General features: G+C 40.2%; 1 protein-coding gene across 1 annotated transcript in view; it reads right to left on the bottom strand.

Moving 5' to 3' along the window:
• COP1 (COP1 E3 ubiquitin ligase) overlaps positions 1–25603 on the bottom strand; it is a gene marked incomplete in the record, with an annotated part of 548256 nt that overhangs the window by 5955 nt on the left and 516698 nt on the right. The window contains 1 exon segment of the mRNA XM_053693305.1: positions 9271–9315. Coding sequence (XP_053549280.1) covers positions 9271–9315 — 45 coding nt within the window.

Here is a 25603-nt window from a genome sequence, read left to right as displayed (position 1 = left end):
TAACCTTGCTGTACAAAAATCTTTTTAAGCAAACCTTCCAATTTTTTTTCCATAGGATCTTTGAAAGCACAACTATCTTTTATAGGAATAGTAGTGCGTTTGTTTAGAGTAGAAACTGCCCCCTCGACCTTAGGGACTGTCTGCCATAAGTCCTTTCTGGGGTCGACCATAGGTAATAATTTCTTAAATATAGGAGGGGGAACAAAAGGTAGGCCGGGCTTTTCCCACTCCTTATTTACTATGTCCGCCACCCGCTTGGGTATAGGAAAAGCGTCGGGGTGCACCGGAACCTCTAGGAACTTGTCCATCTTGCATAATTTCTCTGGAATGACCAAGTTGTCACAATCATCCAGAGTAGATAACACCTCCTTAAGCAGTGCGCGGAGATGTTCTAATTTAAATTTAAATGTCACAACATCAGGTTCAGCTTGTTGAGAAATTTTTCCTGAATCTGAAATTTCTCCATCTGACAAAACCTCCCTCATGGCCCCTTCAGATTGGTGTGAGGGTATGACAGAACAATTATCATCAGCGCCCTCCTGCTCTTCAGTGTTTAAAACAGAGCAATCGCGCTTTCTCTGATAAGTAGGCATTTTGGATAAAATATTTGCTATGGAGTTATCCATTACAGCCGTCAATTGTTGCATGGTAATAAGCATTGACGCACTAGATGTACTAGGGGCCTCCTGCGTGGGCAAAACTGGTGTAGACACAGTAGGAAATGATGTAGTATCATGTTTACTCCCCTCATCTGAGGAATCATCTTGGGCAATTTCATTATCTGTGGCAGTACTGTCCTTACTTTGTTTGGACGCTATGGCACAATTATCACATAAATTTAAATGGGGAGACACATTGGCTTTCATACATATAGAACATAGCTTATCTGAAGGTACAGACATGTTAAACAGGCTTAAACTTGTCAACAAAGCACAAAAAACGTTTTAAAACAAAACCGTTACTGTCTCTTTAAATTTTAAACAGAAAACACTTTATTACTGAATATGTGAAAAAGTATGAAGGAATTGTTAAAAAATTTCACCACAGTGTCTTAAAGCATTAATAGTATTGCACACCAAATTTCAGAGCTTTAACCCTTAAAATAACGGAACCGGAGCCGTTTACAAATTTAACCCCTATACAGTCCCAGCTATAGCCTTTGCTGAGACCCAACCAAGCCCAGAGGGGAATACGATACCAATTGATGCCTTCTAGAAGCTTTTCCAGCAAATTTCAGATCCTCACACATGCATCTGCATGCCCTGTTCTCAAAAAACAACTGCGCAGTAATGGCGCGAAAATGAGGCTCAGTCTACAACTAGGAAGGCCCCCTGACTGGAAAAGGTGTCTAACATAGTGCCTGCCGTTTAATAAACGTTCCCCAAGTTTATAAATGCAAATTGTCAGCATAAATATGAATAAAATGCCCAAATAAAGCAATCGATTTAGCCCATAAAAATGTCTACCAGTTTTTTAGCCCATATTAAGCCCTTTATTCTGTTTGTTTGACTAAGAAAATGGCTTACCGGTCCCCATAAGGGGAAATGACAGCCTTCCAGCATTACATCGTCTTGTTAGAAATATGGCTAGTCATACCTTAAGCAGAAAAGTCTGCTAACTGCTTCCCCCAACTGAAGTTACTTCATCTCAACAGTCCTATGTGGAAACAGCAATCGATTTTAGTTACTGTCTGCTAAAATCATCTTCCTCTCACAAACAGAAATCTTCAACCTTTTCTGTTTCAGAGTAAATAGTACATACCAGCACTATTTTAAAATAACAAACACTTGATAGAAGAATAAAAACTACATTTAAACACCAAAAAACTCTTAACCATCTCCGTGGAGATGTTGCCTGTGCAACGGCAAAGAGAATGACTGGGGTGGGCGGAGCCTAGGAGGGACTATATGGCCAGCTTTGCTGGGACTCTTTGCCATTTCCTGTTAGGGAAGAGAATATCCCACAAGGATGACGCCGTGGACCGGACACACCAATGTTGGAGAAATAATATGCTCTTTCTGAATTATGAACATTTAACCCTTTGAGTGCTAAGCACTTTCCCACCTGGGTGCTAAGCACATTTGAGGGTTTTTAATTTTACATTTTTAATTTTTTTTTTAACTTTTTTCTTTTCTTTTCAGATCCCCAAGACTTATACTGTTGGAAAGGTTAGGCGATTACTTTTCCAATGGTGGGTCTTGGGGGTCTGTAGCTGCTTAGATGTCTGAGATACAGGCTTCTAAGCAGCATGCCCCCTTTCCCTATATTGTCCATTGTCTTTTTTTTAAAATAAAGTTGAGCAGTGACGTCATTACGCGTGACGTCACCACGCAAAACGGAAAGCCCCGGCGATGCCCGTCACTCTACAGGCACAATGGCCAGTGAAAGGAGCGGGTGGGAGCCCCCAGATCTCCCTCAAGGTGGGAGAGAGCTAGCGACCGCTCTGAGCCGTCGTTAGCACCTGAGCGAGAAACTTTGCGACGGCTCAGGGACGTCGTTAGCACTCAAGGGGTTAAAGAGACAGTCAAGTCCAAAATAAAACTTTAATGATTCAGATAAAGCATGCAATTTTAAACAACGTTCTTATTTACTTTTATCACTAATTTTTCTTTGTTCTCTTGGTATTCTTAGTTGAAAGCTAAACCTAGGTAGGCTCATATGCTAATTTCTTAGACAATAAAGGCCGCCTCTTATCTGAATAATTTTGACAATTTTTTTACCACTAGAGAGCATAAGTTCATGTGTGTCAGATATTCTCACGCTCATGGAGTTACCTAGGAGTCAGCACTGATTGGCTAAAATGCAAGTCTGTCAAAAGAACAGAAATAAGTGGGCAGTTTGCAGTTACTTAAATACAAGGTAATCACAGAGGTAAAAAACACAATTTATGCTTACCTGATAAATTTATTTCTCTTGTGGTGTATCCAGTCCACGGATCATCCATTACTTGTGGGATACTCTCATTCCCAACAGGAAGTTGCAAGAGGACACCCACAGCAGAGCTGTTATATAGCTCCTCCCCTAACTGCCATATCCAGTCATTCGACCGAAAACACGCAGAGAAAGGAGAAACCATAGGGTCCAGTGGTGACTGTAGTTTAAATGAAAAAATTACCTGCCTTAAAATGACAGGGCGGGCCATGGACTGGATACACCACAAGAGAAATACATTTATCAGGTAAGCATAAATTGTGTTTTCTCTTGTAAGGTGTATCGAGTCCACGGATCATCCATTACTTGTGGGATACCAATACCAAAGCTAAAGTACACGGATGAAGGGAGGGACAAGGCAGGTACTTAAATGGAAGGTACCACTGCCTGTAAAACCTTTCTCCCAAAAATAGCCTCCGAAGAAGCAAAAAGTATCAAATCTGTAGAATTTTGAAAAAGTATGAAGCGAAGACCAAGTCGCCGCCTTGCAAATCTGTTCAACAGAAGCCTCATTTTTAAAGGCCCAAGTGGAAGCCACAGTTCTAGTAGAATGAGCTGTAATCCTTTCAGGAGGCTGCTGGCCAGCAGTCTCATAGGCTAAGCGGATTATGCTTCTTAGCCAAAAAGAGAGGTTGCCGAAGCCTTTTGACCTCTCCTCTGTCCAGAGTAGACAACAAACAAAGCAGATGTTTGACAAAAATCTTTAGTAGCTTGTAAGTAAAACTTTAAAGCACGAACCACGTCCAGATTGTGTAATAGACGTTCCTTCTTTGAAGAAGGAATAGGACACAAGGATGGAACAACAATCTCTTGATTGATATTCTTGTTAGATACCACCTTAGGTAAAAACCCAGGTTTGGTACGCAGGACTACCTTATCCGTATGGAAGATCAGATAAGGAGAATCACATTGTAAAGCAGATAACTCAGAGACTCTACGAGCCGAGGAAATAGCTACCAAAAACAGAACTTTCCAAGATAAAAGTTTGATATCTATAGAATGAAGAGGTTCAAACGGAACTCCTTGAAGAACCTTAAGAACCAATTTTAAGCTCCATGGGGGAGCAACAGGTTTAAACACAGGTTTGATTTTAACCAAAGCCTGACAAAATGCCTGAACATCTGGAACATCTGCCAGACGCTTGTGCAAAAGAATAGACAGAGCAGAAATCTGTCCTTTTAAGGAACTAGCTGACGATCCTTTTTCCCAAACCATCTTGGAGAAAAGATAATATCCTGGGAATCCTAACCCTTGGATTCACACCAATAAAGATATGTACGCCATATTTTATGGTAAATTTTCCTGGTGACAGGCTTTCGTGCACGTATTAAGGTATCAATGACTGACTCGGAGAAGCCACGCTTTGATAAAATCAAGCGTTCAATCTCCAGGCAGTCAGTCTCAGAGAAATTAGATTTGGATGGTTGAAAGGACCCTAAAGTAGAAGGTCCTGTCTCAGAGGCAGAGTCCATGTTGGAAAGGATGACATGTCCACCAGATCTGCATACCAGGTCCTGCGTGGCCACGCAGGCGCTATCAAAATCACCGATGCTCTCTCCTGCTTGACCTTGGCAATCAGTCGAGGGAGCAGAGGAAACGGTGGAAACACATAAGCCAGGTTGAAAGACCAGGGCGCTGCTAGAGCATCTATTAGCGTCGCCTTGGGATCCCTGGACCTGGATCCGTAACAAGGAAGCTTGGCGTTCTAGCGAGACGCCATGAGATCCAGTTCTGGTTAGCCCCAACGATGAATCAATTGTGCAAACACCTCCGGATGGGGTTCCCACTCTCCCGGATGAAAAGTCTGACGACTTAAAAAAAATCCACCTCCCAGTTCTCTACACCTGGGATATGGATAGCTGATAGGTGGCAAGAGTGAGTCTCTGCCCAGCGAATTATCTTTGAGACTTCTAACATCGCTAGGGAACTTCTTGTTCCCCCTTGATGGTTGATGTAAGCCACAGTCGTGATGTTGTCCGACTGAAATCTGATGTACCTCAGAGTTGCTAACTGAGGCCAAGCCTGAAGAGCATTGAATATCGCTCTTCCAGAATATTTATTGGAAGGAGTGTCTCCTCCTGAGTCCACGATCCCTGAGCCTTCAGGGAGTTCCAGACTGCACCCCAACCTAGAAGGCTGGCATCTGTTGTTACAATTGTCCAATCTGGCTTGCGAAAGGTCATACCTTTGGACATAGCCACCAGAGAAGAGAATCCCTGGTCTTTTGATCCAGATTTAGTAGAGGGAACAAATCTGTGTAATCCACATTCCACTGACTGAGCATGCATAGTTGCAGCGGTCTGAGATGTAGGCGTGCAAACGGAACTATGTCCATTGCCGCTACCATTAAGCCAATTACTTCCATGCACTGAGCCACCGAAGGGCGCGGAATGGAATGAAGAACACGGCAGGAATTTAGAAGCTTTGATAACCTGGACTCCGTCAGGTAAATTTTCATTTCTACAGAATCTATAAGAGTCCCTAGGAAGGAAACTCTTGTGAGTGGGGATAGAGAACTATTTTCCTTGCTCACTTTCCACCCATGCGATCTCAGAAATGCCAGTACTACGTCCATATGAGACTTGGCAATTTGGATGTTTGATGCCTGTATCAGGATGTCGTCTAAATAAGGGGCCACTGCTATGCCCCGCGGCCTTAGGACCGCCAGAAGCGACCCTAGAACCTTCGTAAAGATTCTTGGGGCTGTAGCTAATCCAAGGGGAAGAGCTACAAACTGGTAATGCCTGTCTAGAAAGGCAAACCTGAGAAACAGATGATGATCTTTGTTATCGGAATGTGAAGATAAGCATCCTTTAAATCCACTGTAGTCATATATTGACCCTCCTGGATCATAGGTAGGATGGTATGAATAGTTTCCATCTTGAATGAAGGAACTCTGAGGAATTTGTTTAAGATCTTTAGATCCAAAATTGGTCTGAAGGTTCCCTCTTTTTTGGGAACCACAAACAGATTTGAGTAAAAACCCTGTCCCTGTTCCTCCTTTGGAACTGGATGGATCACTCCCATAACTAGGAGGTCTCGTACACAGTGTAAGAATGCCTCTCTCTTTATCTGGTTTGCAGATAATTGTGAAAGGTGAAATCTCCCTTTTGGGGGGGAAGCTTTGAAGTCCAGAAGATATCCCTGGGATATAATTTCCAACACCCAGGGATCCTGGACATCTCTTGCCCACGCCTGGGCGAAGAGCGAAAGTCTGCCCCCTACTAGATCAGTTACCGGATAGGGGGCCATTCCTTCATGCTGTCTTAGAGGCAGCAGCAGGCTTTTTGGCCTGCTTACCTTTGTCAAAGGTCTGGTTTGGTCTCCAGACCGTCTTGGACTGAGCAAAAGTTCCCTCTGGTTTGCATTAGAGGAAGTTGATGCCGCACTTGCCTTGAAGTTTCGAAAGGCACGAAAATTAGACTGTTTGGCCCTTGATTTGGACCTGTCTTGAGGAAGGGCATGACCTTTTCCTCCAGTGATATCAGCAATAATCTCCTTCAAACCAGGCCCGAATAGGGTCTGCCCCTTGAAGGGAATGTTAAACAGCTTAGATTTGGCTAGCTTAAGTGCTCTAAGCTTGCCAAGTATGTCATCCAATGGAGTCGCTACCTGTAAAGCCTCTTCCAGAGACTCAAACCAGAACGCCGCAGCAGCAGTGACAGGAGCAATGCATGCAAGGGGCTGTAGGATAAAACCTTATTGAATAAACATTTTCTTAAGGTAACCTAATTTTTTATCCATTGGATCTAAAAAAGCACAACTGTCCTCGACAGGGATAGTAGTACGCTTTGCTAAAGTAGAAACTGCTCCCTCCACCTTAGGAACTGTCTGTCTTAAGTCCCGTGTGGTGGCGTCTATTGGAAACATTTTTCTAAAAATAGGAGGGGAAGAGAATGTCACATCTGGTCTATCCCATTCCTTATTAATAATTTCTGTAAACCTTTTAGGTATGGGAAAAACATCAGTACACACCGGTACTGCATAGTATTTATCCAGTCTACACAATTTCTCTGGCACTGCATTTGTATCACAGTCATTCAGAGCAGCTAAAACCTCCCTGAAAAACACGCTGAGGTGTTCAAGCTTACATTTAAATGTAGAAATATCAGAATCAGGTTGCATCATCTTTCCTGAGTCAGAAACATCACCCACAGACTGAAGCTCTCCTTCCTCAGCTTCTGCATATTGTGAGGTAGTATCAGACATGGTTCTTAAAGCGTCAGTATGCTCTGCATTTCGTCTAACCCCAGAGCTATCTCGCTTACCTCTAAATTCAGGTAGTCTGGTTAATACCGCTGACAGTGTATTATCCATGACTGCCGCCATGTCTTGTAAAGTAATCGCTATGGGCGCCCTAGATGTACAGACTAGCAATGAGACTAGCAAGCTTGGAAAACACTTTAAATCAAGTTAACAAGCAAATATAAAAAATGGTACTGTGCCTTTAAGAGAAACAAATTGTCAAAATTTGAAAAACAGTGAAAAAAGGCAGTAAATCAAACGAAATTTTTACAGTGTATGTAATAAGTTAACAGAGCATTGCACCCACTTGCAAATGGATGATTAACCCCTTAATTAAAAAAACGGATAAAAAAAACTATATAGATGTTTTTTAACAGACACAACAAACTGCCACAGCCTGCTGTGGCCCTACCTTCCCCAATAAACAACTTTGGAAAGCCTTTGAGCCCTTTAGAGATGTCCTATAGCATACAGGGGACTCCTGAGGGAAGCTGGATGTCACAGTGTGTAATTTAAACTTCAACAACTGTAACTTTTATACTACAACAGTGAAAAGCCTCAGGAAACTGTTTCTAGGCAAAATTTAAGCCAGTCATGTGGAAAAAACTAGGCCCCAATAAAGTTTTATCACCAAAGCATATATAAAAAACGATTAAACATGCCAGCAAACGTTTTATATTGCAATTTTATAAGGGTATTACCCCTGAGAGTAAGCATGATACCAGTCGCTATTAAATCACTGTATTCAGGCTTAACTTACATTAATCCGGTATCAGCAGCATTTTCTAGCATTTTCCATTTCTAGAAAAAATTGTAACTGCACATACCTCATAGCAGAGTAACCTGCACGCCATTCTCCCGCTGAAGTTACCTCTCTCCTCAGACATATGTGAGAACAGCAATGGATCTTAGTTACAACCTGCTAAGATCATAGAAAACTCAGGCAGATTCTTCTTCTATTTACTGCCTGGGATAAAATAGTACAACTCCGGTACCATTTAAAATAACAAACTTTTGATTGAAGATAAAAAAACTAACTATATTTCACCACTCTCTCTTACTACCTCCATGCGTGTTGAGAGTTGCAAGAGAATGACTGGATATGGCAGTTAGGGGAGGAGCTATATAACAGCTCTGCTGTGGGTGTCCTCTTGCAACTTCCTGTTGGGAATGAGAATATCCCACAAGTAATGGATGATCCGTGGACTGGATACACCTTACAAGAGAAAGTATATTATTATAACAGTGTTCATTATGCAAAACTGGGGAATGGGTAATAAAGGAATTATCTATCTTTTTAAACAATACAAATTCTGGTGGACTGTCCCTTTAATTTTTGACTCTACTGTCCCTTTTGATGTGGATAAAGTTAGTGTGTGTCCAAAATATAAAATGACCCTTAAAGGGACAGTATACTGTAAAATAGTTTTTCCTTTAATGTGTTTACAATTGCTTTTTTTTACCAACTGCAGAGTAAAAAAGTATGAAAATTAGCTTTTTAAGGTTTGTGTATATTAAAGCTCTGATTTTATGTTTTGAAGCCACAACCTAATAAAATGGGTTGAGCTTGTAGGTATAATCAGATCTCATTACTTTATCACATTGTGCACATATACATGCTTATTTATCTTATATCTGTCCATAAACCAATCACCAACACTTGAAGAGAACAATGGAGAATTAACTTTTTATTACCTTATCGCTTCTATAACCCACTGGGAATGTAATTTTTTCGGCTGGCTTTGTTTGCAAAGCTTATCTATAGCTTGGACCTGCGGCCACAAACTTTCAGAATAGGTTGGGATACCACAGGCTAAATCAACTATTTCAAATGCCAATATAATGGTAATGGAGCTACTTGTGAACAATTTAATACACTCCAGTAGGTAAAGTGGATCATTGGGAACAAATTAAAGGTGAGAAAATCTTTGAGTAAACTGTGCCTTTAAAATCTCTTTCAATTATAAAGACAAATTCTTTAAATAAACCAACATCAATACCTAATATTGTGCAATCCATTTTGCTTCTTTCTTTCTACCAAGCAAAGAAATAAGAGACAAATAAAAAATGCTGAGAATAAAGGTTTGATCTTACCTTGATTGTGCCTTGACTGTTAGCAGCAATAAGTACATTGGACTCCTGTTGGAAAAACAGAACAATGATTAGTTATATCTCATCACTATCTGTACAAATATATAGTCTGTGAATGGATTGATCTTAATAGAGAAATGTGCTGTCAAAGACAAAAAATACATTACATTAGCAATTTGACTTCATATACAGAACCTTTATTAATTTAGAATCCCAAGTAATGCCAGCTAATTTGTTTAGATTAGTAGTAATCCTACATTACCACTTAAACAAGGATTGAATTAACCTGTTTGATACTTTTTGTTTTTAAGCATGTTGTAAAGTTTCCAGGAAAAAAAACCATTTCACTCTACACATTCTATCCTCAAAGCCCATGAATTATTAGCAGATATCTACTGAATATCACTGACATTTTGTATGGCTACTTCTTAAATCAATCTACAGAACATAACTACAACAGCAGCACTGCAGTTACTTAAAAGGACATAAACCCCAAACGTTTTCTTTCTTTCATTATTCCGATAGAACATTCAATTTTAAAACAACTTTCCAATTTAGTTAAATTATCAAATTTTCTTCGTTTTCTTGTTATCCTTTGTTAAAATGGAGGAAGGTAAGCTCAGGAGCGTGCACGTGGCTGTAGCACTATATGGCAGCATTATTTCTTGTAATGTAGTGCTTCAGGAATGTGGACACTACCCATCTAGATATCTCATCAACAAAGAACAACAAGATTAAAAATCAAATTTGATAATAGAAGTAAATCAGAAACGTTTATATTCCATCTGAATCATGAAAGCAAAATGTTGGGTTTCATGTGCCTTTAACACTAAATACATGTCATGTATCTCCCTCTAATAATAGGTGCCATCAATTTGGAACCAACGTTTTACTGCAGGTATCTGAAGGAGAGTTACTGCACATATGCAAACACTGTCACAGCGGAATTCAAGGAAAGTTAGATTTCAACATTGCGGCACTCATGACTAGGAGACTGAGAACCACCACAATACTATGCTTATAAAGTGTGTGTCGACAAATCAAAATTTTCTTAAACTTTAATATAGGGTGGACTTGTACATTTCTTCCTCTGGGCTAGTATTTTTAGCAAAACAAAGTTCAGCAGAACCGGTTACAAAATAAGAATCATTTTATTCCCATACCCAAAATACATACAGTAGAAAATAATATTTTGGTCCGCATGACCTTATTCGTGTTGTATACAAACTCACACTACAATCCATTCATTTAAACACCATAGGGGAGGAGTCTTACACTCTAATATTAACTCTAGTATTGCCACAATATAGGGCACCACCTATAGGTAAACATTTCTATTTTTAACAACATATTGCAAAACTCAGGTAAACATATGGAAACACAATCTACCAATAATACTTTACAATAAAAAAAAAAAAAAAAATGGTGCACATATAGAAGATTAATTCACACGAATGGAGACCAATTAATTTCCCTATTCATGACATTTGGCTTTAGAGAATGCAATTTGTATATCCAGTATGCTTCCCTACATTTCAGTAAACACTCCCTGTCCTCTACACATCCCAAACTACCAACGGGATCCATAATTTGAAAAACCTAACTTTTGATACACTAAGTCCTGCTTGTAAAAAAATCATAATTTATGTAAGAATAAATTCATTTCTTTCATATTGGCAAGAGTCCATGAGCTAGTGACATATGGGATATACAATCCTACCAGGAGGTGCAAAGTTTCCCAAACCTCAAAATGCCTATAAATACACCCCTCACCACACCCACAATTCAGTTTAACGAATAGCCAAGTAGTGGGGTGATAAAGAAAGGAATAGAAAGCATCAACAAAGGAAATTTGGAAATAATTGTGCTTTATACAAAAAATCATAACCACCATAAAAATGGTGGGCCTCATGGACTCTTGCCAATATGAAAGAAATGAATTTATCAGGTAAATTCTTACATAAATTATGTTTTCTTTCATGTAATTGGCAAGAGTCCATGAGCTAGTGACATATGGGATATCAATACCCAAGATGTGCATCTCCACTCAAGAGTCACTAGAGAGGGAGGGAATAAAAACATCCATATTCCGCTGAAAAAATTAATCCATAACCCAAAAAAATAAGTTTATTTTTCATTTTTGAAAGAAAAAACTTAAATCAAAAGCAGAAGAATCAAACTGAAACAGCTGCCTGAAGAACTTTTCTACCAAAAACTGCTTCCGAAGAAGCAAATACATCAAAACGGTAGAATTTAGTAAATGTATGCAAAGAGGACCAAGTTGCCGCTTTGCAAATCTGATCAACTGAAGCTTCATTCTTAAAAGCCCACAAAGTGGAGACTGATCTAGTAGAATGAGCTGTAATTCTCTGAGGCGGGGACTGACCCGACTCCAAATAAGCTTGATGAATCAAAAGTTTCAACCAAGAAGCCAAGGAAATAGCAGAAGCCTTCTGACCTTTCCTAGGACCAGAAAATAAAACAAATAGACTGGAAGTCTTCCTGAAATCTTTAGTAGCTTCCACATAATATTTCAAAGCTCTTACCACACCCAAAGAATGTAAGGATCTTTCCAAAGAATTCTTAGGATTAGGACACAAGGAAGGGACAACAATTTCTCTACTAATGTTGTTAGAATTCACAACCTTAGGTAAAAATTGAAAAGAAGTCCGCAAAACTGCCTTATCCTGATGAAAAATCAGAAAAGGAGACTCACAAGAAAGAGCAGATAACTCAAACTCTTCTAGCAGAAGAGATGGCCAAATGGAACAACTCTTTCCAAGAAAGAAGTTTAATGTCCAAAGAATGCATAGGTTCAAATGGAGATACCTGTAAAGCTTTCAGAACCAAATTAAGACTCCAAGGAGGAGAAATTGATTTAATAACAGGCTTAATACGAACTAAAGCCTGTACAAAACAGTGTATATCAGATAGTATAGCAATCTTTCTGTGAAAAAAAACAGAAAGAGCGGAGATTTGTCCTTTCAAGGAACTTGCAGACAAACCCTTATCCAAACCATCCTGAAGAAACTGTAAAATTCTAGGAATTCTAAAAGAATTCCAGGAGAATTTATGAGAAGAACACCATGAAATGTAAGTCTTCCAAACTCTATAATAAATCTTTCTAGAGACAGATTTACGAGCTTGTAACATAGTATTAATCACTGAGTCAGAGAAACCTCTATGACAGTACTAAGCGTTCAATTTCCATACCTTCAAATTTAATGATTTGAGATCCTGATGGAAAAACGGACCTTGAGATAGTAGGTCTGGCCGTAACGGAAGTGGCCAAGACGGGCAACTGGACATTCGAACCAGATCCGCATACCAAAACCTGTGTGGCCATGCTGGAGCCACCAGAAACACAAATGATTGTTCCATGATGATTTTGGAGATCACTCTTGGAAGAAGAACTAGAGGCGGGAAAATGTAAGCAGGATGATAACACCAAGGAAGTGTCAGCGCATCCACTGCTTCCGCCTGAACATCCCTGGACCTGGACAGGTATCTGGGAAGTTTCTTGTTTAGATGAGAGGCCATGAGATCCATCTCTGGAAGACCCCACATCTGAACAATCTGAGAAAATACATCTGATGGAGAGACCACTCCCCTGGATGTAAAGTCTGGCGGCTGAGATAATTCGCCTCGAAATTGTCTACACCTGGGATATGCATCGCAGAAATTAGACAGGAGCTGGATTCCGCCCAAGCAAGTATCCGAGATACTTCTTTCATAGCTTGGGGACTGTGAGTCTCACCCTCATGATTGACATATGCCACTGTTGTGATATTGTCTGTCTGAAAACAAATGAACGGTTCTCTCTTTAACAGAAGCCAAAACTGAAGCGCTCTGAGAATTGCACGGAGTTTTAAAATATTTATTGGTAATCTCGCCTCTTGAGATTTCCAAACCCCTTGTGCTGTCAGAGAGTCCCAAACAGCTCCCCAACCTGAAAGACTTGCATCTGTTGTGATCACAGTCCAGGTTGGCCAAACAAAAGAAACCCCTTGAACTAAACGATGGTGATCTATCTACCATGTCAGAGAGTGTCGTACATTGGGATTTAAGGATATTAATTGTGATATCTTTGTATAATCCCTGCACCATTGATTCAGCATACAAAGCTGTAGAGGTCTCATGTGAAAACAAGCAAAGGGGATTGCGTCCGATGCTGCAGTCATGAGACCTAAAACGTCCATGCACATAGCCACTGAAGGGAATGACTGAGACTGAAGGTGCCGGCAAGCTGCAACCAATTTTAAACATCTTTTGTCAGAGACAGAGTCATGGACACTGAATCTATCTGGAAACCTAAAAAGGTGACCGTTGTCTGAGGAATCAAGAAACTTTTTGGTAAATTGATCCTCCAACCATGTTTCCGAAGAAACAACACTAGTTGATTTGTGTGAGATTCTGCAGTACGTAAAGACTGAGCTAGTACCAAGATATCGTCCAAATAAGGAAACAATGCAATACCCAGTTCTCTGATTACAGAGAGTAGGGCACCCAGAACCTTCGAAAAGATTCTTGGAGCTGTTGCTAGACCAAATGGAAGAGCAACAAATTGGTAATGCTCGTTTAGAAAAGAGAATCTCAGAAACTGATAATGTTCTGGATGAATCGGAATATGAAGGTATGCATCCTGCAAGTCTATTGTGGACATATGTCCTCGCTGAACAAAAGGCAGAATAGTCCTTATAGTCACCATCATGAAAGTTGGTACTCTTACATAACGATTCAAAATTTTCAGATCCAGAACTGGTCTGAATAAATTTTCCTTCTTTGGGACAATGAATAGATTTGAATAAAACCCCAAACCTTGTTCCTGAAGAGGAACTGGCATAATTACCTCTGAAGACTCCAGGTCTGAAACACACTTCAGGAAAGCCTGAGCTTTTACTGGATTTGCTGGGATACGTGAGAGAAAAATTCTTCTCACAGGAGGTCTTACTCTGAATCCTATTCGATATCCTTGAGAGACGATGCTCTGAATCCATTGATTTTGGACAGATTTTATTCAAATATCCTTGAAAAACCTTAATCTGCCCCCTACCAGCTGAGCTGGAATGAGGGCCGCACCTTCATGCGGACTTAGGGGCTGACTTTAGTTTCCTAAATGGCTTGGATTTATTCCAATTTGAGGAAGCCTTCCCCCAAGGAATCTGCTTCCAATTGGAAGGATTAAGTTTTTGTTCCTTATTCTGAAGAAAGGAATGAAAACGGTTAGAAGCCTTAGATTTACCCTTAGGTTTTTTATCCTGAGGCAGAAAAACTCCCTTTCCCCCAGTAACAGTTGAAATAATAGAATCCAACTGGGAACCAAATAAATTATTACCTTGGAAAGAAAGAGATAGTAATCTAGATTTAGATGTCATATCAGCATTCCAAGATTTAAGCCACAAAGCTCTTCTAGCTAATATAGTTAAAGACATGGATCTAACATCAATTTTGATAATATCAAAAATGGCATCACAAATAAAATGATTAGCATATTGCAGTAAGCGAATGATGCTAGATAAGTCAGAATCCAAATCCTGTTGCGCTAAATTCTCCAACCAGAAAGTTGATGCAGCCGCAACATCAGCCAAAGAAATTGCAGGTCTAAGAAGATGACCTGAATATAAATAGGCCTTCCTTAGATAAGATTCAAGCTTCCTATCTAAAGGATCCTTAAAGGAAGTACTATCTTCCATAGGAATAGTGGTACGTTTAGCAAGAGTAGAAATAGCCCCATCAACTTTGGGGATTTTTTCCCAAAACTCTATAGATTTTACTGGTAAAGGATACAATTTTTTAAACCTTGAAGAAGGAATAAAAGAAGTACCTGGCTTATTCCATTCCTTAGAAATCATATCAGAAATAGCCTCAGGAATAGGAAAAACCCCTGGAGAAACCACAGGAGGTTTAAAAACAGCATTTAAACGTTTATTAGACTGAACGTCAAGAGGACTAGTTACCTCAATATCCAAAGTAATTAGCACTTCTTTTAATAAAGAACGCATATACTCAATTTTAAATAAATAAGTAGATTTGTCAGTGTCAATGTCTGAGGAAGGATCTTCTGTATCAGAGAGATCCTCATCAGAAGAGGATAAATTATTATGTTGTTGGTTATTTGAAATTTCATCAACTGAATGAGAAGTTTTAAAAGACCTTTTACGTTTATTAGAAGGTGGAAATGCAGACAAAGCCTTCAAGATAGAATCAGAAACACATTATTTAAAATGTACAGGTATATCATGCACATTAGAAGTTGAAGGAACTGCAACTGGCAATGTACTATTACTGATGGATACACTATCTGCATGTAAAATTTTATCATGACAACTATTAAAAAACAGAATTTATGTTTACCTGATAAATTACTTTCTCCAACGGTGTGTCCGGTCCACGGCGTCATCCTTACTTGTGGGATATTCTCTTCCCCAACAGGAAATGGCAAAGAGCCCAGCAAAGCTGGTCACATGATCCCTCCTAGGCTCCGCCTTCCCCAGTCATTCGACCGACGTAAAGGAGGAATATTTGCATAGGAGAAATCATATGATACCGTGGTGACTGTAGTTAAAGAAAATAAATTATCAGACCTGATTAAAAAACCAGGGCGGGCCGTGGACCGGACACACCGTTGGAGAAAGTAATTTATCAGGTAAACATAAATTCTGTTTTCTCCAACATAGGTGTGTCCGGTCCACGGCGTCATCCTTACTTGTGGGAACCAATACCAAAGCTTTAGGACACGGATGAAGGGAGGGAGCAAATCAGGTCACCTAGATGGAAGGCACCACGGCTTGCAAAACCTTTCTCCCAAAAATAGCCTCAGAAGAAGCAAAAGTATCAAATTTGTAAAATTTAGTAAAAGTGTGCAGTGAAGACCAAGTCGCTGCCTTACATATCTGATCAACAGAAGCCTCGTTCTTGAAGGCCCATATGGAAGCCACAGCCCTAGTGGAATGAGCTGCGATTCTTTCAGGAGGCTGCCGTCCGGCAGTCTCGTAAGCCAATCTGATGATGCTTTTAAGCCAAAAGGAGAGAGAGGTAGAAGTTGCTTTTTGACCTCTCCTTTTACCAGAATAAACAACAAACAAGGAAGATGTTTGTCTAAAATCCTTTGTAGCATCTAAATAGAATTTTAAAGCACGAACTACATCCAAATTGTGCAACAAACGTTCCTTCTTTGAAACTGGATTCGGACACAAAGAAGGCACGACTATCTCCTGGTTAATGTTTTTGTTAGAAACAACTTTCGGAAGAAAACCAGGTTTAGTACGCAAAACCACCTTATCTGCATGGAACACCAGATAAGGAGGAGAACACTGCAGAGCAGATAATTCTGAAACTCTTCTAGCAGAAGAAATTGCAACCAAAAACAAAACTTTCCAAGATAATAACTTAATATCAACGGAATGTAAGGGTTCAAACGGAACCCCCTGAAGAACTGAAAGAACTAAATTGAGACTCCAAGGAGGAGTCAAAGGTTTGTAAACAGGCTTGATTCTAACCAGAGCCTGAACAAAGGCTTGAACATCTGGCACAGCTGCCAGCTTTTTGTGAAGTAACACAGATAAAGCAGAAATCTGTCCCTTCAAAGAACTTGCAGATAATCCTTTCTCCAAACCTTCTTGAAGAAAGGATAGAATCTTAGGAATTTTTATCTTGTCCCAAGGGAATCCTTTAGATTCACACCAACAGATATATTTTTTCCATATTTTGTGGTCGATTTTTCTAGTTACAGGCTTTCTGGCCTGAACAAGAGTATCAATGACAGAATCTGAGAACCCTCGCTTTGATAAGATCAAGCGTTCAATCTCCAGGCAGTCAGTTGGAGTGAGACCAGATTCGGATGTTCGAACGGACCTTGAACAAGAAGGTCCCGTCTCAAAGGTAGCTTCCATGGTGGAGCCGATGACATATTCACCAGGTCTGCATACCAAGTCCTGCGTGGCCACGCAGGAGCTATCAAGATCACCGATGCCCTCTCCTGATTGATCCTGGCTACCAGCCTGGGGATGAGAGGAAACGGCGGGAATACATAAGCTAGTTTGAAGGTCCAAGGTGCTACTAGTGCATCTACTAGAGTCGCCTTGGGATCCCTGGATCTGGACCCGTAGCAAGGAACCTTGAAGTTCTGACGAGAGGCCATCAGATCCATGTCTGGAATGCCCCACAACTGAGTAATTTGGGCAAAGATTTCCGGATGGAGTTCCCACTCCCCCGGATGAAACGTCTGACGACTCAGAAAATCCGCTTCCCAATTTTCCACTCCTGGGATGTGGATTGCAGACAAGTGGCAGGAGTGAGTCTCCGCCCATTGAATGATTTTGGTCACTTCTTCCAATCGCCAGGGAACTCCTCGTTCCCCCCTGATGGTTGATGTACGCAACAGTCGTCATGTTGTCTGATTGAAACCGTATGAATTTGGCCTTTGCTAGCTGAGGCCAAGCCTTGAGAGCATTGAATATCGCTCTCAGTTCCAGAATATTTATCGGGAGAAGAGATTCTTCCCGAGACCAAAGACCCTGAGCTTTCAGGGGTCCCCAGACCGCGCCCCAGCCCACCAGACTGGCGTCGGTCGTGACAATGACCCACTCTGGTCTGCGGAAGCTCATCCCCTGTGACAGGTTGTCCAGGGACAGCCACCAACGGAGTGAATCTCTGGTCCTCTGATCTACTTGTATCGTCGGAGACAAGTCTGTATAATCCCCATTCCACTGACTGAGCATGCACAGTTGTAATGGTCTTAGATGAATTTGCGCAAAAGGAACTATGTCCATTGCCGCTACCATCAAACCTATTACTTCCATGCACTGCGCTATGGAAGGAAGAGGAACAGAATGAAGTACTTGACAAGAGTTTAGAAGTTTTGATTTTCTGGCCTCTGTCAGAAAAATCCTCATTTCTAAGGAGTCTATTATTGTTCCCAAGAAGGGAACCCTTGTTGACGGAGATAGAGAACTTTTTTCTACGTTCACTTTCCACCCGTGAGATCTGAGAAAGGCCAGGACAATGTCCGTGTGAGCCTTTGCTTGTGGAAGGGACGACGCTTGAATCAGAATGTCGTCCAAGTAAGGTACTACTGCAATGCCCCTTGGTCTTAGCACCGCTAGAAGGGACCCTAGTACCTTTGTGAAAATTCTTGGAGCAGTGGCTAATCCGAACGGAAGTGCCACAAACTGGTAATGCTTGTCCAGAAATGCGAACCTTAGGAACCGATGATGTTCCTTGTGGATAGGAATATGTAGATACGCATCCTTTAAATCCACCGTGGTCATGAATTGACCTTCCTGGATGGAAGGAAGAATTGTTCGAATGGTTTCCATTTTGAACGATGGAACCTTGAGAAACTTGTTTAGGATCTTGAGATCTAAGATTGGTCTGAATGTTCCCTCTTTTTTGGGAACTACGAACAGATTGGAGTAGAACCCCATCCCTTGTTCTAATGGAACAGGATGAATCACTCCCATTTTTAACAGGTCTTCTACACAATGTAAGAATGCCTGTTTTTTTATGTGGTCTGAAGACAATTGAGACCTGTGGAGCCTCCCCCTTGGGGGAAGCCCCTTGAATTCCAGAAGATAACCTTGGGAGACTATTTCTAGCGCCCAAGGATCCAGAACATCTCTTGCCCAAGCCTGAGCGAAGAGAGAGAGTCTGCCCCCCACCAGATCCGGTCCCGGATCGGGGGCCAACATCTCATGCTGTCTTGGTAGCAGTGGCAGGTTTCTTGGCCTGCTTTCCTTTGTTCCAGCCTTGCATTGGCCTCCAGGCTGGCTTGGCTTGAGAAGTATTACCCTCTTGCTTAGAGGACGTAGCACTTGGGGCTTGTCCGTTTCTGCGAAAGGGACGAAAATTAGGTTTATTTTTGGCCTTGAAAGACCTATCCTGAGGAAGGGCGTGGCCCTTGCCCCCAGTGATATCAGAAATAATCTCTTTCAAGTCAGGGCCAAACAGCGTTTTCCCCTTGAAAGGAATGTTAAGCAATTTGTTCTTGGAAGACGCATCCGCTGACCAAGATTTTAGCCAAAGCGCTCTGCGCGCCACAATAGCAAACCCAGAATTTTTCGCCGCTAATCTAGCCAATTGCAAAGTGGCGTCTAGGGTGAAAGAGTTAGCCAATTTGAGAGCATGAATTCTGTCCAAAATCTCCTCATAAGAAGAATCTTTATTGAGCGCCTTTTCTAGTTCATCGAACCAGAAACACGCTGCTGTAGTGACAGGAACAATGCATGAAATTGGTTGTAGAAGGTAACCTTGCTGAACAAACATCTTTTTAAGCAAACCCTCTAATTTTTTATCCATAGGATCTTTGAAAGCACAACTATCTTCTATGGGTATAGTGGTGCGTTTGTTTAGAGTAGAAACCGCCCCCTCGACCTTGGGGACTGTCTGCCATAAGTGCTTTCTGGGGTCGACCATAGGAAACAATTTCTTAAATATAGGGGGAGGGACGAAAGGTATGCCGGGCCTTTCCCATTCTTTATTTACAATGTCCGCCACCCGCTTGGGTATAGGAAAAGCTTCGGGGGGCCCCGGGACCTCTAGGAACTTGTCCATTTTACATAATTTCTCTGGAATGACCAAATTCTCACAATCATCCAGAGTAGATAACACCTCCTTAAGCAGGGCGCGGAGATGTTCCAATTTAAATTTAAATGTAATCACATCAGGTTCAGCTTGTTGAGAAATTTTCCCTGAATCTGAAATTTCTCCCTCAGACAAAACCTCCCTGGCCCCCTCAGACTGGTGTAGGGGCACTTCAGAACCAATATCATCAGCGTCCTCATGCTCTTCAGTATTTTCTAAAACAGAGCAGTCGCGCTTTCGCTGATAAGTGGGCATTTTGGCTAAAATGTTTTTGATAGAATTATCCATTACAGCCGTTAATTGTTGCATAGTAAGGAGTATTGGCGCACTAGATGTACTAGGGGCCTCCTGTGTGGGCAAGACTGGTGTAGACGAAGGAGGGGATGATGCAGTACCATGCTTACTCCCCTCACTTGAGGAATCATCTTGGGCATCATTTTCTCTAAATTTTGTGTCACATAAATCACATCTATTTAAATGAGAAGGAACCTTGGCTTCCCCACATACAGAACACAGTCTATCTGGTAGTTCAGACATGTTAAACAGGCATAAACTTGATAACAAAGTACAAAAAACGTTTTAAAATAAAACCGTTACTGTCACTTTAAATTTTAAACTGAACACACTTTATTACTGCAAATGTGAAAAAGTATGAAGGAATTGTTCAAAATTCACCAAAATTTCACCACAGTGTCTTAAAGCCTTAAAAGTATTGCACACCAAATTTGAAAGCTTTAACTCTTAAAATAACGGAACCGGAGCCGTTTTTATATTTAACCCCTTTACAGTCCCTGGTATCTGCTTTGCTGAGACCCAACCAAGCCCAAAGGGGAATACGATACCAAATGACGCCTTCAGAAAGTCTTTTCTGTGTATCAGAGCTCCTCACACATGCATCTGCATGTCATGCTTCCCAAAAACAAGTGCGCAATAGAGGCGCGAAAATGAGGCTCTGCCTATGATTAGGGAAAGCCCCTAGAGGATAAGGTGTCCAATACAGTGCCTGCCGGTTATTTTACATAATTCCCAAGAATAAAATAATTCCTCAAAGCTATGAAGTATTAAAATATGCTTATATATCAATCGTTTTAGCCCAGAAAATGTCTACAGTCTTAAAAGCCCTTGTGAAGCCCTTTTTTTCTTATGTAATAAAAATGGCTTACCGGATCCCATAGGGAAAATGACAGCTTCCAGCATTACAAATGTGTCATACCTCAAGCAGCAAAAGTCTGCTCACTGTTTCCCCCAACTGAAGTTAATTCCTCTCAACAGTCCTGTGTGGAAACAGCCATCGATTTTAGTAACGGTTGCTAAAATCATTTTCCTCTTACAAACAGAAATCTTCATCACCTTTCTGTTTCAGAGTAAATAGTACATACCAGCACTATTTTAAAATAACAAACTCTTGATTGAATAATAAAAACTACAGTTAAACACCAAAAAACTCTAAGCCATCTCCGTGGAGATGTTGCCTGTACAACGGCAAAGAGAATGACTGGGGAAGGCGGAGCCTAGGAGGGATCATGTGACCAGCTTTGCTGGGCTCTTTGCCATTTCCTGTTGGGGAAGAGAATATCCCACAAGTGAGGGTGACGCCGTGGACCGGACACACCTATGTTGGAGAAATGACATTCGGCGAAATAGTTTCAAAATTTTTATAACAAATGCACTTAGCTTTAGTAGAACCGATGTCAGGCAGCAATGTTCCAGCAGAAACCTCTGAAGCAGGATCAGATTGAGACATCTTGCAAAATGTAAGAGAAAAAACAACATATAAAGCAAAATTATCTATTTCCTTATATGACAGTTTCAGGAATGGGAAAAAATGCAAATAGCATAGGCCTCTGATAGAGAAAAAAGCAAGAGGTAAACTTTTTTGGCGCCAAAAATAACCGGAAATGACGCAACCGTGTGAAAGGTCTCGGCATCAAGTATGACGCCGGAAATGACGAAGTTGCGTCAGACGTATTTTTCCGCTCCAAAAATATTTTCGCGCCAATGACGACGCAATAAAGTTTAGCATTTGACACACCCGCGGGCCTAATGCCGCCCGCAATTTGCAAGAAGTAGTCAATTGAAAAAAAGACTAAACCCCAGCTAAGAAAAAATTTTCTTTAAAAGATGTTAATATTTCCCAAATATGAAACTGACAGTCTGCAGAAGGAAATACATGAACCTGACTCAAGGCAAATATAAGTACAATACATATATTTAGAACTTTATATAAATGCATAAAGTGCCAAACCATAGCTGAGGTGTCTTAAGAAATAAAAACATACTTACCAGAAGACACCCATCCACATATAGCAGATAGCCAAACTAGTACTGAAACAGTTATCAGTAGAGGTAAAGGTAAATTGAGAGTATATCGTCGATCTGAAAAGGGCGGTAGGAGATGAATCTCTACGACCGATAACAGAGAACCTATGAAATAGACCCTCGTTAGGGAAATCATCGTATTCAATAAGTGATACTCCCTTCACAACATTCGCTGTACTCTGAGAGGAATCGTGCTTCAACAATGCTGAGAAGCGCATATCAACGTAGAAATCTTAGCACAAACTTACTTCACCACCTCCATAGGAGGCAAAGTTTGTAAAACTGAATTGTGGGTGTGGTGAGGGGTGTATTTATAGGCATTTTGAGGTTTGGGAAACTTTGCCCCTCCTGGTAGGATTGTATATCCCATATGTCACTAGCTCATGGACTCTTGCCAATTACATGAAAGAAATTAAATGCCACAGGTGCATTCTCATTTGTATTATGTAAACTAAACTTATGTTCATTAAAGCAATTTTTGATCCGCCTAGTAGATTCTCCCACATGGGCACTGGATCAAATAGATAAAGTTTGTATTACAAGTATAATATCCCTTGAATGGAAAGTTTTGCTCAGTTTTTTTGATGAATAAAATACGATCCTGTAATCATATTGTTACAAATGCAACAGCCAAGACAGGGATACTCAGCCATTGTTTGCACACTTTAGCCATTCCATTCTTTCATGATACAGATATAGCCTACAATTTTTAAAAAAAGTTTCCAGTTTATTTCTGTTCTCAATTTTGATTTGTTATCATAATATTCTTTGTTGAAAAGGATATCTAGGTTGGTAGCGTGCATGTGTCTGCAGAACTGTATAGCAGCCATCCCTGCTCTGATTCAGTGTCTCCGCAACTGTATATAACTGCTAAAAACCATTCCTGCAAAACTGATGAGGTTACCTATCTACTTTCCATCAAAGAATAAAGTAAATGTAATAATAGAAATAAATAGGAAAGCTTTTTAAAATTGTACATCAGGGCTCAACAAACCTAGGTGCCAGGGAGTCTCTGGTGTCTTAAAATAAAGCCCTGGCGCCCTGGTTTAGAGTCCCAAAGACATTGATGGGTGCATCCCTGTTTCCCATCACCTCCTAGATTTTAAACAAATTTGTCAAGCCCTGTTTTACACAAATTCATGAAAAAATGGTGTTTATCAAGCTAATCTTAGGTTTGAAAATCTCAGTACATTTAGCATTTTAAAGAGACATTAAAACACTTGATATTGTAATATAAAAATATCCTCTGCAATATACTTTCATTATTTACTTTGTCCCCTTTCCCTTGTACTTCCACTATGAAATTGTGAGCATTTCTGGTTAGAAATGGAGATGCAGAACACATATAACACAGAGTCATTGACTGTACACTAGTGACCCATAGATAACTGTCCCGAATTGGACACAGCAAAGAGGGCAACCTAGGTTACAACATGGCAGCCCCCATTGTTTTATAGACACAAACTGTACATTTATTTTGTCAATATTTAAACAGCTAATTCCACTTTAATACATCTACATGTTATTTTCAGACTAATCTTATCTTAGAATGCATCATTCTATCTAGCACTTTAGTGTTTACTGTCCCTTTAATTATTGTTTAATGCACCTTTGGTTCCATTTACAAATGTTCCTTAAAACCACTAACTTCAACAAATTAAAAGGATATGTATAGATTTAAAATAATAAAAAAAAAATATTCCTCCAAACAACCCCAGTAATGCCTACAAAATATAATTTCTGATCAACAAATAAAATAATCTCTGATGAGTCTGTCATATAGGGTTCCAAATAAATGCACGTAGGCCTTAGTGCCAGATATGCCACATGCCTGCTTTGACATTAAACATCATTTATATAGGCGCCTACTGCATAATATAAGTTCTAATCTGCCAGTAGGCTAATGAACTGCTTTATGTTGCAGTAAGCAGAGAACAATTCTGAGGCATCCACCCCCCGCTTACTTGAGTGTTATTGCAACTGTTTTAAAACACTTGGCACGGTCAGGATCATGAAAGATTATCGTTTCTATTGTTAGTGTAATATTTTGCAGCATCAGATGGTTGTTTGTAAAAGGATCACAGATGAATGGTATGTGGTGGCCTTGTAAATAAAATTGAAAGCTGAGCTGAAAGCTCTATTAAAAAAGGAGGATGAGTATATTAACGTAGCAAATTACTGGAAAATAAGAGGTTATAGGTCTCTGTTCAATAGCAATACGATGGGAAAGGCAGCAATTAACTATATGCCTGCCAAGGACTACTGCAACACAAATATAAATTCACAAACAAAGTTAGTTACCACTACATACATTTCTTGTATATTTTTTTCAAGCTGTTTAATTTGGAAAAAAATGTTAAAGATTTGATTTTGTTTCTTCTTAAAAAACAATTTATGTAAGAATTTACCTGATAAATTCATTTCTTTCATATTGGCAAGAGTCCATGAGCTAGTGACGTATGGGATATACAATCCTACCAGGAGGGGCAAAGTTTCCCAAACCTCAAAATGCCTATAAATACACACCCACAATTCAGTTTAACAAATAGCCAAGAAGTGGGGTGAAAAGAGATGAGCGAAAGCATCAACAAGGAATTGGAATAATTGTGCTTTATACAAAAAAAAAAAAATAACCACCATAAAAAGGGTGGGTCTCATGGACTATTGCCAATATGAAAGAAATTAATTCATCAGGTAAATTCTTACATAAATTATGTTTTCTTTCATGTAATTGGCAAGAGTCCATGAGCTAGTGACGTATGGGATAGCAAATACCCAAAATGTGGAACTCCACGCAAGAGTCACTAGAGAGGGAGGGATAAAAATAAAGACAGCCAATTCCGCTGAAAAATTAATCCACAACCCAAATCAAAAGTTTTAATCTTTATAATGAAAAAAAAACTGAAATTATAAGCAGAAGAATCAAACTGAAACAGCTGCCTGAAGTACTTTTCTACCAAAAACTGCTTCTGAAGAAGAGAAAACATCAAATGGTAGAATTTAGTAAAAGTATGCAAAGAAGACCAAGTTGCTGCTTTGCAAATCTGATCAACAGAAGCTTCATTCTTAAAAGCCCAGGAAGTGGACACTGACCTAATAGAATGAGCCGTAATCCTCTGAGGCGGGGATTTACCAGACTCCAAATAAGCATGATGAATCAAAAGCTTTAACCAAGATGCCAAAGAAATGGCAGAAGCCTTCTGACCTTTCCTAGAACCAGAGAAGATAACAAATAGACTAGAAGTCTTCCTGAAATCTTTAGTAGCTCCAACATAATATTTCAAAGCTCTTACCACATCCAAAGAATGTAAAGATCTCTCCAGAGAATTCTTAGGATTAGGACACAAAGAAGGGACAACAATTTCTCTACTACTCCCTCTTGAAAAAGCCGGGGTGTCACCGGCGAAACGCGTTGAGGTATTGTGGCTATTCTGTG

Source organism: Bombina bombina, chromosome 10 (genome assembly GCF_027579735.1).
Source record: "Bombina bombina isolate aBomBom1 chromosome 10, aBomBom1.pri, whole genome shotgun sequence".
NCBI classification, from domain to species: domain Eukaryota; kingdom Metazoa; phylum Chordata; class Amphibia; order Anura; family Bombinatoridae; genus Bombina; species Bombina bombina.
The sequence above is the reverse complement of the archived record's forward strand: the minus strand, read 5'-3'. Positions and strand labels throughout refer to the sequence as shown.